The 15,617-nt window shown below is 39.9% G+C and overlaps 1 protein-coding gene across 13 annotated transcripts in view; it reads left to right on the top strand.

Annotated features, from left to right (window-relative positions):
* grin1a (glutamate receptor, ionotropic, N-methyl D-aspartate 1a) overlaps positions 1-15,617 on the top strand; it is a 37,254-nt gene that overhangs the window by 3,412 nt on the left and 18,225 nt on the right. For 6 of the 13 annotated variants that reach the window (XM_014339750.2, XM_014339756.2, XM_014339754.2 and 3 more), the window contains exons 2-11: positions 2,057-2,191; positions 3,309-3,485; positions 8,276-8,338; positions 9,097-9,194; positions 10,694-10,815; positions 11,807-11,981; positions 12,896-13,040; positions 14,522-14,608; positions 14,958-15,105; positions 15,430-15,557. In XM_014339750.2, coding sequence (XP_014195236.1) covers positions 2,057-2,191; positions 3,309-3,485; positions 8,276-8,338; positions 9,097-9,194; positions 10,694-10,815; positions 11,807-11,981; positions 12,896-13,040; positions 14,522-14,608; positions 14,958-15,105; positions 15,430-15,557 — 1,278 coding nt within the window. The remainder of the gene's footprint in view (positions 1-2,056; positions 2,192-3,308; positions 3,486-8,275; positions 8,339-9,096; positions 9,195-10,693; positions 10,816-11,806; positions 11,982-12,895; positions 13,041-14,521; positions 14,609-14,957; positions 15,106-15,429; positions 15,558-15,617) is intronic. The other 7 variants (XM_014339752.2, XM_005941354.3, XM_005941356.3 and 4 more) reach the window with 3 other exon arrangements.

Below are 15,617 nucleotides of genomic sequence, written 5' to 3'. Positions count from 1 at the left end.
ACACACACACACACACACACACACACACACACACACACGCAAATAAAGCCACAAACTGAAAACACTTGTGTGGAGCTGCTTAAAGTGACAAAAACTAAATTTGAAAACTGGCCTCTTTCTAAAAACTATGACCCAGTTACTCAAAAAAAGTTTGCATGTTGGAGCTTTTTTCTTTTCACTGAACTACACTGTCAACTGCATTACTATGCAAAAGAAGGACTGCATCTCTTCATGCTGAAAGGCTCACACTTTTGATGTCATCAGTGGCTTCCACCTGCTTTCTTTAGGTGGTTGGCGCCATTATGCTCAAGAGAAGACAGACCCAGACTCAGAGGCTGGGCAACTCACATCTAAACAAGACCTGGGAGAAGATATGTGTGTTTGATTTTGGAGGACACTGTGTCTTTAAGGGTCTGTAAAAATAGACTGTATATCAAAGATGGATGACGCCACCTGGATATCAACTATTGATTTTTTTTCAAGCCTAAGTATTGGTATTTTGTGCCACAAGTATGTAACTTTAAGCCTTAATGTAATTTGAACAGGTCTCTTATTAAATATTGCGACTCAGCCCCCTATCCTAAAGATTTTGGTATCTCTAAAGGCAAAGACCAAAATATTTTTTATAACAAACTGTAAAATAGTCTTTTCTCCCAGATGCACTGATTCACTTTTACTGTATAAAAAGGTGAATAAAACCATTGTGACTTCTGGCATTTGTTAGTGAAAAGATGAAGTTCATCATGAAGCTGATGGATACTGCACGCAAAAAGGAAAGACACTTACCAATCACATGATAAAACGTATCATACGTTATCCTTGTTTTTTAAACCCTTTAAGACCTAACCTGGAACCAAGTCTGCTAGAGCTTATCTTTATATTTTTACATGCTTTAGTGCCATTTTTGGGAGTATTTCAAGTTACTATACATCAATACAACCATTATATCCCAAATGTTAATAATATTTATGCATTAAGTCCATAGCAACGACACAAAAAAGCAAAAAAAATGCAATAAACTATAAAAGAAAAATTGAAAATGTTTTTTTAACACATATTTCTAGTTAGAGACATTTCAGAGGGATATCCCTCAAAACTGTAAATGCAAAAAAGTTGCACAAAATAGTTTTGAACCACAGGAAATTTATTTTGAGTGTCTTCATAGTTTTATTTTTGAGATACACCCATTTTCATATACTGCAGGAAAAATGAAAATAAATATTGTAATGCAAATTTGCAAAAAAAACCATAATTTGCATCAAAATATACTATTTCCAACAGTGTAATTTGAGTTCTAAGCATCCCAGAAACTATAAGAAAGGCATAAACTCAAACATGAATTTTAAAAACACCAGCATATCTTTGTAAATGCCATATAAGACAAAAACTACATTTTCCACAAAAATTACGTCACTTCCGGTTTCGGGCAGACATGCGATAGTTCTGTGACAGCTCTGACCTCTATTCCAACGTAGGAAGTGCTATAAACAGCTGATCGGATCGGCAAAGCGTGTTTCTGGAATATAATGTTTGTATTGCTGCAAGTGCTTTTTATGCAATTTTTGTAAAGCCATATGTGGAAGGAAACCGTGACCGAGGACAAGATGAGTGTATAAGATATAAGTACAACTCCTAAGGTTTTACATGCAAAAAAAATTATTGTGCTAGCTTATGGCTTATGAGGTTGCAATTCTACCAGGCTTTAAAAATAGCTGCGCAAAACGGAGGCTGTCCACTCTGACCAGCCATAAAGGGTTACCTGGAACCATGTTTTAAATAATCTTTTCATAGAGATCTATTTAGCTTGGCTTCTTTGTACAACAGGAAGCATCACTCCCTCTTGGCCATTAAAAGATTGGAAATTTAAGACACCTGGTGTGTTTTCACTTTTCGGACCTGAAAGCTACTTCCATCTTTAATATACAGCTTCTAAAGAAAGAAACGAAGATAGAACCTGCTGCCCCCAACATCTATCGGAGTAGGATGAGTGGTCTTAACATTTTATCTTAATGGCAGTGTCAAAATGACAAAGGGTCCTTCTTCTGTATCTCTGCAGGTCTATGCTATCCTGGTGAGTCACCCTCCCCAGTCCAATGACCACCTAACCCCGACGCCTGTCTCTTACACGGCAGGCTTCTACCGCATCCCTGTGGTGGGGCTCACCACCCGCATGTCCATCTACTCAGACAAGGTGAGTGATGGATGTGAGAGATGTAAAAGGAGACAGAGAGAAAGAGGGAAACAGGAAAAACAGGAAGAGCGTGAACACAGAGTGGAGGAATAAGAAGCTCCCCTGGGGCATCTTCAGAGGCTTCCTAGATTAAACGTCCCATCAGTGTCCATTAGGGGAGCTGTGATTAAATGGGTTTCCAGCTGAAATTTGAAAGAGCATCATTAATAATGCCTCCGACCTGACTTGTGTTTTTAAGAAGCACAAGCAACCAAAATGAAACTAAAGCAATCACATAAATGCCAAAGACATGAATTGAGTGTTTAAAGTGACACAGTCCATAATCTCCCAAAATAAGGGAAATGAGAGGCATTCAATTCAGAGATTTAGATAGGCCTGGGGGAGATGTGAGGAAGGAAGATCAAGGAAAGGGATTCCATATTGTTGTACATGATATTTATCCATTGTGTTTGCTTTTGTTCACTGCCACAAAACATCTTAAATATGTGGTGCATGATTTGTCTAGAACAGATTGAGCAGCTAAAATGAACAGCATACAAAACCATATCCCAGATCACCAAAAGTATGTGGACACTCAATTAAAGCTATCCAGATGTAGAGACTTGCAGCATCTTCAAATAATCCTGTTTTTGCATTCAAATCTTTATTTTGATGGCTAAGGCTCTTCACTTTTATTTGTGCCCCTACTTTAAATACAAGTATTTATTTGTTTAAAACTCCTGGTGCAGACTCTGGACTCTCAGCCAGAACATAGTAGTAACTTCAGACTCCACTCAGTCTCAGAGATCCTCTTTTTCCCAAGTGGCTAATTACTTCCTTTATTGATATTCTTCAAAAGAGGAGAATTTTGGGGATGCAGCGCATGTCCACTGCATACTGGATTACTTTTGGGTACACTGTGTATACTTACAGTCTTATGTTGCAATCAATGAGACCATTGGAAATTTAGCTGTTATGTAGTTCTACATGATACATTTTGTTTATCTTGTACACACGGGATAATTATCATGTTGTCAGAATATGATTTAATATTATTTCCACTTGATAACAAACAGATTTTAAAAAACTAATCATGCATCTTTGCTGATCACCTTTTTTTCTGCTCAATGCTCCTTAGAGTATCCACCTGTCCTTTCTGCGGACAGTCCCTCCCTACTCTCACCAGGCGCACGTGTGGTTCGACCTAATGCGCGAGTTCAACTGGAACCACATCATCCTGATAGTGAGCGACGACCACGAGGGCCGGGCTGCTCAAAAGAGGCTCGAGACCCTCTTGGAGGAAAGAGAAACAAAGGTGAGATGCTCTGGCTCCCGGCCTCCTAGCCTCCTCCCCCGTCCCCTCGAGTGTATGAGCATGAGCGTGCGAGTGTTTAAGGCTTTTAAACCTCAAAGGTCTTCTATGTATGTGACTGTTTTCCTTTCTGTTGTGTGGCCACATCTCTTTCTCACCATTGTGTAAACATTGGCTAACATTCCTAGAGACATTACCAGCGTTTAATGTGGTCTAATCTTACAAAAGTTTGTATGTTTATTTGCTCATCTTCACTTTGCTTTTCTCCATAGTCCAAATTATCCAGTGTCTTTCCACATTGGGAGCCAAATAGTGGAATTTAACATGGGGCTTTGCAAACCATCACAGATTTAACTGTTTCACTGGAGTCAGGTGTTTCTTTGCAGGCTTTGTTACTGCACACAGAGGGCTTTCCTTTATTGCAACCTGCTACTTCATGTTTGGAAGATAGGAGGATTTATTTTTTTCTTTTTAGCGCTGATGCTTCCATTTTAAGTATTGCTCTGGGCTGTGTATATGGGTCAGTGAAATGCTGATCTTTGAGCCAAAACAGACTTGAGACTGTGATGATGTGTGCCCTTTGGGGCAAAGAGAGTTAGATGGCTAGAAAGATGAAGAAAAAAACAAAACAACTGCATCTATTTCATCCATTTAATAAGATGAAATCACGTTGCGATGCATTTTCTCTTTGTACTCTGCGTTGCTTGTCCCTCTCTGGGGCTCTTTTGCTGTAATTGTGTGGCAGAGTGAAATGAGTCCTGATTCGGAGACTTAATTAAATCAGAAGATGAAGAGACACTGGGTATGACACACACCCGAGGCAATTTTGCAGAAGGCAGCTACAGTTAAAGCAAAGCTGCTTAAATGAAGCGACCGGGATCGGCGTCAGACACCAATCGGAAAAAAAACACTCTCGATTGTGAAACTGCAGCTGCGCACTTTGAACCATAACCAGTGACAGTCAGATGGTGGAGATGTGACTCACATCCTGCACTGGAAAAGATAAATTTGTATATTAAAAGCCTGTGCAAGTGCAAAGTCTTCGTTTGGATCTCAGAATGAACCCATCTGTGCATTCAGCTCATTCAGTCCCATAAAGCTGAGCGAAGTGGCAGCGTCTCTCTCTGCTGATGAGAGCCTCTACCGGTAATTATGAATATATTTAGTCCTCACTGCAGTGCCAGTTTGAGAGTTTCTGGGCCCTGAGAAGGATTTGTTTGAGAATCGTGCAGAGATAATTACACTGAAACCAGTGCAGAGCAGCATAAGACAAGTCCTGTATACTGCTAATGACTGTTTTCGCCATATCCAAAGGCTGATGTATGTCTTTCAGCTGTGCCGTAGCGCTCAGCTGCTGTCGATAAACCATAAAAAATTAACGAATCCTGCTGTCACACTGGCATCATCCTTCATTACCACGAGCAAATCCTCTATAGTTTGTTTTGAGTCAGTCCAACATACACTCATCTATACACTACTGGGTAATGCCTGTTAATCCATAGCTGAAAATAGCCGTGAACAAATGGTTAATCTGGACTAACATTTTCTCAACACTACAGATTCCAGCTCTTCCACTAAATTACTGCAGCTTTTCTTTCTTAAATGAAGCATTAAATAGGAAGAAATATGCAAGAGGCTTAGAGCCACACGCATGTGGAGAAGTTGGAAAGCTTTAAAAGGCACGCTGATGTAGTTCTGGCTATGCTGAGAAAATATTAAACAACAGAAGCCTTAATATCTTAAAATGCAACATGATTTTCATAAAATGTCACAAAAGAAGAATCAAAACTTTGTCCCCAGCTGACAGGACAGTTGGGGTTTTACGCTTGGCAGTGTGACAAAATCCGGGAGTGTAACCTTCATACTCTTAAATGACGAGAAAAGAAATGTCAGAGAGCAGCTGCTCAGCTCACTTTCCCCTCGGCTCTGACATCCCGTGTGTCACTTAACAAAATAATCATGATAAAAAAATCTTTTTCATTACCAAACCAGCTTTTTCTTTATAGATTTGTCTGGATGTCATATCTCCAAATGCTTTAGGTGATGCTGAAGGATTTCATTTTGTCTCAGGTAGACCACGCTCTAATTAAAACTGAGAAATGTTGCTCTTGCTAATCACCTTGTTGTGCTGCATAAACTCAGTGACAGGCAAGATGGAGTATTTTTAGCTCCGTGGTAAGTCTTTAGCGAGGTCACACAGTCACAGGGGGGCTGTCACCACCAGTGAAAAGGCGCTGGACACAGTGGACTTAGCCAGAGAGCAAATGTGGCCAACACAAAGTGAAATATTAATGCCTGGCTGCAGATACAAAAATAGAGTGCTCAGAAAAACTCAGGGGATAAAGACAAAGTCCTTTTTTCTGGAAGGCTTCAGAGAGGGTTTCTACTTGAATTAGATGCAAAAAATTCTCAGTTTATGATAAATTTCCAACTCGATTTTTGCCTTTATAGTTGATAGGATACAGAGAGAAATGCCACTGCCAGGAGCTGAAGATCAAACACCATTACCGTAAGGTTTCTGGGACACTTTTGTAACATTACTTTGAAATAAATTTAGTGATCTGTCACCACTGATGATAATTCCAGATATTCCAAATATTATGTAGAAGATCCTTTTGCAAAAATACAATTTATATACACTCACTGGCCACTTTATCACATAGAACCTAACAAAGTGGCCAGTGAATACCACAATTCACCTTGATGCTGATTGTTGCAGGCAGCTCCTTTGAGTTTTTTATAAGGAACAACTTACTAGTAATGGTTTGAACCCCTTTTGTTCTTCAGAACTTCCTAAATTCTTCATGACATAGATTCAACACAAGGCAGGATGGATCCATGCTTCCATGTTCTTTATGCCAAATTCAGACCCTACCACCTGAATGTAGCAGCAGAAATCGAGACTCCAGACCAGGCAACACATTTGATTCGCTTTCTTGATGCTCGTCTGTATAGCTTGGTTGTAATAAGCGATTGTTTGAGTTACTGTTTCCTTCTTATTAGCTTGAAGCAGTCTGGCCATTCCTCTCTGACCTCAGACATTAAAAAGGCATAAGCCCCCAGAAAACTGCTGCTCACTGGATATTTGCTCTTTGTTAGAAATGGTTGGGCGGTAAAATCTCAGTAGGTCAGCAGTTTCTGAAACACTCATTTCTTCCTCGTTCTGATGCTCAGTTTGAACTTCAGTGGGTCATCTTGACCATGTTTAGATGCCTAAATGGAGTTTCTTGATGACTGGCTGGGTAAATATTTGCTGTTGAACAGGTCTATGCAATGAAGTGGCTGGAGAAACATCTATGTGTTGTTTTTATAAAATAGAAGCGTTCTTTTCCTTTGTTTTTTGTTCTTATTCTCCCATTAGCATCCAACAGTTCTCATATCTATATCATATATGATAATTTTTTTATGGGCTTTTTATTCTTTTGGAACACAACAGCATCCACACAGAGGTGTTTAACATTTGTTTGTTTGTTTGTTTATGTGAATAAAAGATTTACTAGGCAGCATCTGTTGTCAGTTTGCTGAATAGTGCATTGATGCACAGTCAGCCTGAACTTTGCAAACGGGGGAGTGCGGACCAGAGTGCACTGAGGTGTGAGCTCTGAATCCAGGCAGCTGTGAAAGAAACCCTGTGATGCAGAAACACGCAGTTTGCTATTTTACTGCAAAATGGCTTCTAAACTCAGCCTGGACTCCCAAGTGGCTCCTCTCGCAGGATACAGAACAGGACCAGAGTCTGAAATGGTGACACCTCAAGTGTTAGATAGCCTGAATGTAATTAAACGTGCATAGGAATCCCCTATCGGATTGCTCTGTCTCGCTTTCACAACACATTATTTTTGTTAGTACTGTGCTACATGCTTTAGGTGTCAATCAAGCTGAAAATGCCACAAAAACAAAATGCTGCAGATGGAATGTGAATGTTTTTTGTGAAGATTTATTACTTAATTTGTAGACCAAGAGCTTTCTGGACCTGCCCTACAGCACTACCACTCACACTTTATTAACTCTGATTCAGCTCTGTGGGAAACCTTTGTTTCCTTTGTGCAATAAATTTTGAAAACAAGAGCTTGCTACAAAGTCAGACACTTTTATTGAGTGCTATATTTTTATTTTTCTAACATTCCCAGTTTAGACAGTCACCCTCAAAGACTGCCGAGAATTAGTCTGTATAGTGCCAAGGTGGGACAGAAGTTTTCCGGATTTGCTGGATTTTTACGGGGTAAAAAATGACTGCGTGTTAGCAGTTGATGTTGAATTACTGCTGTTACTGCTTGCAAACTCCAGCCAAGCTTTTAATGATTGTGTCTGAGGATGCTAAGTATAGAACGAGCTTCTGAAGATGATGTTGAATGAGCAGATGGTTTTGTGGAGTAGCAGTTTCTTTTGCAAGTGCGCCATACTGCGAAAAATTTAATGAGCTCTTTGTGTTTTTGTTAAGAGGCCAAAAAAGTGATCACATAGAGCTGATTTTAAGGTGTGCTGGAAATCTGATCACTCTCCTTGACACTTATGTTTGCCTATGCGGCTGGATTATCACTAATAATTGATGCATCACATGCACAGTACATGTAAATGCTGTATATACTTAATATCTGTTTTTAATAAGAGGACATAATCTCAGCATGATTGCAAGTGGTCATCTCTGATGTTTTTGCAAGCCCCACTGTTAAAGATCCCAATTTGAAGCAGAAAAGTGGAGATTTGTTGGAATGCTTTACTGCCCTCCATTTTCAACTGTTTATAATATTTTTCTGTGTCTGCATATTTTCTCTGTGCACATTACTCATCAGAATAAAAAAAGGAACTATGAAAACCTCGACCAACTGTCCTATGACAACAAGCGAGGACCTAAGGTATATTTGCATGGTCAATGCACGCCGCCCACCAACTTTCCAAACGTAGCAACTAGAAACCAGACCAAACCAGTCACCAGCCGACCCAGAAATGTCCCTCTCTTGGTAGCACGTGTTTTCTTTAATTTTTACTTTGAGACATTTCCCTATGATTTAAATGAAGAATGATTTTGTTGTGAAAAAAAATCTATAATTTTTTAACATAAAAAAAAAAATCAGTGGCCAGCGCCTCGCTTTTATCATTTTTCATTTTTTCCTTCAGTAAAGGAATGCATGTACTCAGAACACACACACTCACACACACAAAAAAAGTTTGCAACTCCATTCCTTTGTGGAGAACCGGTAGTGTGGGACAAAACCGTTTCCCAGATGCTACTTCCTCCTGTTCTGTAGCACTTCCCCAGTTTTCAGCAGTTTTTTTGTTGGGGGAAAACGTCCCTCTCACCCCCCTTCACCTGTTTTTAGTTACTGGTTGCATTGACCTTCTTCTTTCCCCCTACCTAACACATGCACGTCCTTCTTTGGAGCCTTGATAACCCTCAGTTTGCATGCAAACAAATGCAAAAGTTTTTTTTCCCTTCAAGCTTTTTTTATTTTTTTAGTTCAGCCGGTTCCCCTGGATCGCTTTCCTTTTTATATCTCTGTCTCTCGTTTTCAAAAAAAATCGGCCAAGCTCAAACCAACAAGGTAAAGAGGCAGCATGGTGTCTGAGGTAGGGGAAAGTAGCTGGCTTGACCTTCCTTATGCCCCAATCACAGGCAGAGAAAGTCCTCCAGTTCAGCCAGGAGACTAACTTAACTGCTCTGCTGCTGGAGGCGAAAGAGCTGGAGGCCCGAGTCATCATCCTGTCCGCCAGGTGAAGTGTTTTATTTATTTATTTTTTAAATAAATAACATACATATATTTATAGACCTTCTGGAGAGTGCTTCAAAGGTTTCGGCTGCACTAATATGGAAAGTTGTAGAAGTCCTGCAGCTCTATATTGAGCTTTGTATTTACTTGTACTTACATTTCTGCATTTCAGAGGAAAAGAATTCAAATGTATTGTATTTTCATAGAAATGTGTCTATGAATAGAACATATACTTAGATTTCATTTTGATGTAAGTAATCATACACGATTGATAGTGATGGATTCTGACACAGGGCATCAATGTGTCCAAAGCCTGACATTATTTTCTGTCATTTCACTTAGTATAAGAATAATATAGCTTGAAGTAAATATTGTAAAAGTGAATGCAATATCTAAAATATGAGTGGGTTTTTTCTTTTAAATTAAAATGTGGGTAAAGTCAGCCTTAGGGTTTTTTGTCATCAAGTTACAAATATGTAAAGATCTTGTGTGTTTAGCAACTTTATGATAAACGTGTCTCCCTTATATGAAATTATGTTTTGGGGATTTTAAGAATATAAAGCAGAGGATTCTCTGCAGTACAGAGTTGTGTGTTTTGGGGCCTTTTTTAGCTTTCATAATTGGCTGCCCGGGATGATATGATGATTTCTGAAAAAATCTGGGATGCCAGTTTAGCTCACGTGGTTGAACAGGTGACCATGGTTTCAAGTGTGACTCCAGGTCTTTTGCTTTCACCATTTTCCTCTCTAACTCTTCACTATTCTATCAAATAAAGACGTAAATATCCCCCCGAAAATGACAAAAAACTGAAATGATAAACCTTCATCAATAGAAAGCCATTTCTTCAGACTAAATCATAAAATGCTGTGCAGATTAGAGAGCTTCATGCTGTTTTCAAGGAAAATGAACTTGCATAAATGTCCATCCATCCATTTTCTTCCACTTATTCAATTCAGGGTTGTGAGGGAACTGGAGCCTATTGCAGCTGTCATGGAGCATGAAGTGGGGTTCACCCTTCACAGGTTGCCAGTCTGTCGCAGGGCTACAGCTAAATGTATCGTAACAAATTACTATGCGACATGTACACGATTGGAAAAAAGTTATTGGCTAGATTAAGGGGGAAATGGCCTAAAGATATTTATTACAAACCAGAATTACAAACTTTGTCTAAACCCTTAAAATTTAAAAGCAACAATTTAATTTTTCTTTGGTTTTGTCCTATAATGACTCATGATGATCTATTTTTAATGAAAAGTTTTTAATTAAAAATCCATGAGTGTCAAAACTTTAAATTATTAATCTGTTATATCATCATGGCTGACTTTGTTTCTAATGCTCGGAAAAGCCGTCAGGTTGGATTTTGTTTAGTATTTTTTGTGATTCATGTCACTGCTCCTGTTTTGGTTACTTGAAAGCCTCGACAGACTCGCATATCAGATCAGCATCATCTGCTGGTTAAAACAATCGATTGTCTTTTATTGATTTAATTTTAACAAATTCCAGTGAGGAGGACGCTGCCGCAGTGTACAGGGCTGCCCGTTTCCTCAACATGACGGGCTCCGGCTACGTGTGGCTGGTGGGCGAGCGTGAGATGTCGGGTAAAGCCCTGAGTGAGGCGCCAGACGGTACGTTCATCCAGCTTAGATCACTGGGAATGCACCAGTTTACCTCGGCTTTACTAAGAGGCCGAGCATAACACACACAGGATTAGAAAGATTAACCATTTATCGATGGGTTTATTACATGATTATTTGTATTACTGCTTGTTTCGTGTTGAGCATTTAAACGTTTAAGCATTCTTTGTTTAAAGGTTTAAATGTGGTGTGTACACTCAGTTTTTACTTTAAATGTGTGTGTATCCTGGCTCATCCAAGGCTAAATTCACTGTGCTAATCTGCCATATTAACATCCTGGTCTCTAATGAATTATAAAGGGAGAGTTTTGCAACAGATAACTGATAGAATGGTAAGCCACAACAGTCTTTTTGTATGTATTCGTGGATATTTTTGCACATGTCTCACAGGTCACGGTATTTTATCACTTTCTGGTCACAAATGTCGACCGTTTCTCCCCCAGGCACTCAAACACAAGCAATCCCCGCAGAGCGTTTGTTGTCCTGTCCGTGTCCAGTCTCTTCCACCTGCACTGCAGCTTCTTTTAGGAGCCTGCAAGACTGATGGACCTGGTTGCAATCAGAAAACTTAGCTGAAGTTGGATTGTTGCTTGGTTTAAAAGTAGGCCTGGTGGTATTTTTGTTTAGCGAGAACACAAATAATATGTGTGCCTGTGCTGAGTCCTCAAACTTTTGCCAGAAGGGCTGAAAAATATAAATCCAACTTCAAGGGACTCCTTGCACATGCTGCGAAAAGGTCATTGGTGACAACATCAGAAAAATGATCCACTTATTTCTGCTGTCTTTTATGAGACACTCTTATTGAACTTACCCCTCCCAGTGGATCAGAGCTGGATCAAGCAGCTGATGTCTGACCTTTTTTCAGGATGTTTAAACTGGAGGCCCTATAAGTTTTTTTCCACTTTGCGCATTGCAAAAGGCTCCTGAGAGAGTGTGCCTTGCTCAGGAAGGTGATTATCTTTATGTTGTTGGAATGCTCTCAGGTCTAATCGGCCTCCAGCTCATCAACGGGAAGAATGAGTCTGCCCACATCAATGACGCAGTGGCTGTGGTAGCTCAGTCCATACAGGAGCTATTTGAGAAGGAGAATATCACAGAGCCTCCAAGGGGATGTGTGGGCAACACTAACATTTGGAAAACAGGACCCCTTTTTAAACGGTAAGCTTGGCACAGAAGCTTTGCATGTTTCATGGTTTTAAAATAATCCTTTTTTTAATCTTATACAATATATGGCCCAAATGTTTCGGCTCCTCTACCACTTCCATCTAAAGCAAATTACAACTGATTGGCTTTCCCTTTGTAAACAAAAGGTTTGAACAGCAGGTGGTGGGGCTTTTAGGATACCATACAAACCTATTTCGTTTAAAAAAAACTGTCTGATGTTGATTATGTAGAGTAGTCTGAAGCCTGAGTTTTTATCTCAGAGGTTTTAATCATAAATACTGTGGCTTCTTCATTAGAAATCTTTAATATGAGCAGCTATTATTACAACAGTGTAGACATATGACAGAAAATGTCATATAAAAATGTCTCAATTAAAAATAATTGGAAAATTAAGATATGTTAGAATTTCCATTATTGTGATAAAGGGCAAAAACATATTAGACATGCTCAGGTTTAATTACTGAAACAGGCCTGCAATATAAATAAGTTGTATGCTGCATTGCAGTCATTTCCCCCCATTGTTGACAGTTTTAACAGATTCATCAGATTTATCAGGTTTTCCTGAATAAACCTTGTATTTGTTATTTCCAAACGAAGCCAGTGAGTTTCAGCTGACCCACTTAGAGCAGCTTCGAGGCAGCATAACAAAATATAAAGCTCTGCTTCCAAACAAATGCAACAGCAAGTATTGTCAGTACTCAGCAACCACCGCTCTGCCTTTCGTTAACAAGAGATGTGGTGAATCAATTTTTATTTTTTTTTGCTTCATGCACTGAATTAAGAGCCCTACACTGAGCAATTTACAATAAAATACACTGTTACACTAACATGAGATGACGCACAATGGCCTTACATGGGCACATTTGCACTGATTCACACAGATAACAGTTTTCATGTGCTTGCCACAGGGTGCTGATGTCATCTAAATATCCCGAGGGTCTCACAGGGCGTGTGGAGTTCAATGACGACGGAGATAGAAAATACGCCCACTACAGTATACTGAACTATCAGAAGTCCAGACTCATCCAAGTTGGCATATACAATGGGACGCAGGTACACAAAGGCACCTACAGATGTCCATTCCCTGTTTTATACTCACAAACCATGTGTGGATTTTGTCTAGCCCACATACAGAATCATCTGTTTTTTATTTATTGTGGGTGGGTGGGAGTCAGTTTTCTATCTATACCACATACCAGGTAATGTACATCTACTCTGCATATCTGTGAGCCTTTGCATAAAAAAGGCAGTTCAACAAATGCTCTTTTCTATTAGAGGGATATTTCAGATTCTTTTACTCATCATATGATGACAATATTGGTAAATGTAGCACAAATGTCATTCAAAACTCCTGGATGCAATGAGGGCAAGAAGAGAAAGTGGCAAGATTATAAAATCAGTCTTTCTTTTTTTCAATCCTGCTTGCATTGCATGAAATGGGAAATACAACCAATCATGAACCCCAAGTATGCAACAGAAATGGATAAAGAGGAAATATTTCACTCATTTACCATTTTGCAAAGCACACAATAAACTTCCAAGTACATTTTTTAGCGCTGGCTGCTCATTTACTCACCATGAAAATAAAGGTTTTAGTACATTTTATTAAACTTTAGTGAGGAAACTAAACAAACACAGCCCTTGTTTTGGCTCTAAATGGACTCATCAATCTTCCACTGATCCAGTTCAGGTTCACGGGTGAGCAGGAGCCTACACCAGCTGTCACAGGGCAACAGGCAGGTTACCAGTCTATTGCAGGGCTAACACAGAGAGACAGGCAAGCATTCACATTTTTGGCAATATTAGAGTTGTCAATTAACCGAACATGGATGTCTCTGGACTATAGGAAGAAGCCAAGTACCCATAGAGAACAATCTCCATTTAGAAAGGCACTAGGCGGCAGATTCAAGCTCAGGACCTTCTTGCTGTGAGTCAATGGTGCTAACCACCAAACCACCATCCTTCTCTGGTCCACTAACGATGTATCCATCTGCGAGAGTGCCAGCCTCACTAATATCACCAGAATAGAGCTGTTGTGCAGTTTTAATCAAATCCAAGCCCAATCAGAGTGTACTAAATGTAACAAATTCAGTTACTGATTCTAATTTTACTGCTTGTTCTTTGAAAATCCCTGCAGTTTGTAGCAAGTAGACTAAGGTGTAGCATGTGACTTACTTCCTATTACCGCTAATCCAACCCTTCTGTAAAATGGAAGCTGTTTTATAAGCCTTGTTTCCATCCCTATTTTAGCTAATGGTGGATATTCAACTCAGCCAGGCAGCCGATAAAGGCTGCAAGGATCAGCTCTTCTAAGCTCTTCAGTTATTTGGCGACAGGTGGAAAAGTAATAATTTCATGAAACCCTGTATCATACAAAAGTCAGAGGTTGATGCAATAAATAAACTGCTGAGCTGTGGTTATGTAAAGCTGACTCATTAGTGATGCTCACCCACAGTGCTGAAGCCTCATCAGCAGCAGGCCTTCTGTCAGCACTCACCTATAATACTGTATATGTGTGTGTGGCATCGCTACAGGTGGTAATGAACAATCAGCGGAAGATTATCTGGCCCGGAGGAGAGACTGAGAAACCACAGGGCTTCCAGATGTCCACTCGACTAAAAGTAAGACACCTTCACTTTGCTGCTGCAATGTGGCACTCATGTCTACACGGATAGACTGCGGACCTGAGCCGAAATACTCGTGTTGGACAGTGTGCTAACATCTCTCTCTTGCAGGGAAGCTAATCTGTGTTCTTAAAGCAGAACTGACATATTTGCTGTGACTTTTATCTCTTCACTTCTGTCTTAGGCCTCGAGAGAAGCTCATCTGTATCCTTGTTTGTTATTTTTATTTTCACCTGTCCATCCTTGCACATCTATATGTTTTGGTGATGTGTAATGTATGTTTTTCTCCTAAAGCAGATGCATCTCCAACTCCGTGATAAACAGCTTTCTGTCCCGTCTGTTGTAGATAGTGACAATACACCAGGAGCCATTTGTGTATGTGAAACCCACTCTGCCTGACGGTACTTGCAAGGAGGAAATGACATTAAATGGAGTCTTAATTAAAAAGGTTATCTGCACTGGGCCCAATGAGACCATCCCAGGTAACACATCAGGGACGTTTACATTATCACTGTGCTTCTAGCGCACCCGCCAAACATCCACCGGAGATGCATACATATATATGCAGCAGGTATCTATATATGTATGCATGTAGCCATTCAGACTGAGTGATTGTTGGGATGCTGGCACACACCTGGTCTGTGTGCAATGAGGCTGTGTGAGGTTGTCTGCAGTGTATCAGTGTGTCATGCATTCTGTGCAGTCTACATGCGCCGCCTTTGGATTCAAAAAAGCCAAAACAAAAAGAAACCAACAACAAATGAACCAGTTTCCACCAGGCTGTGCATAACTTCCAAATGTTGCTGTTTTCGTTACAGGACGCCCAATCGTACCCCAGTGTTGTTATGGATTTTGTATTGACCTCCTGATAAAGCTGGCTATGACCATGAACTTCACCTATGAGGTGCATCTGGTGGCTGATGGAAAATTTGGAACTCAGGAGCGGGTGAGTTTCACATTAAGATCCATGGTTGGTGTATTTTGGCTCACAAGAAGAATATATTTT

Source organism: Haplochromis burtoni, unplaced genomic scaffold (genome assembly GCF_018398535.1).
Source record: "Haplochromis burtoni strain Fernald_Lab_line unplaced genomic scaffold, NCSU_Asbu1 Contig_298, whole genome shotgun sequence".
Lineage (NCBI taxonomy): Eukaryota > Metazoa > Chordata > Actinopteri > Cichliformes > Cichlidae > Haplochromis > Haplochromis burtoni.
The sequence above is the reverse complement of the archived record's forward strand: the minus strand, read 5'-3'. Positions and strand labels throughout refer to the sequence as shown.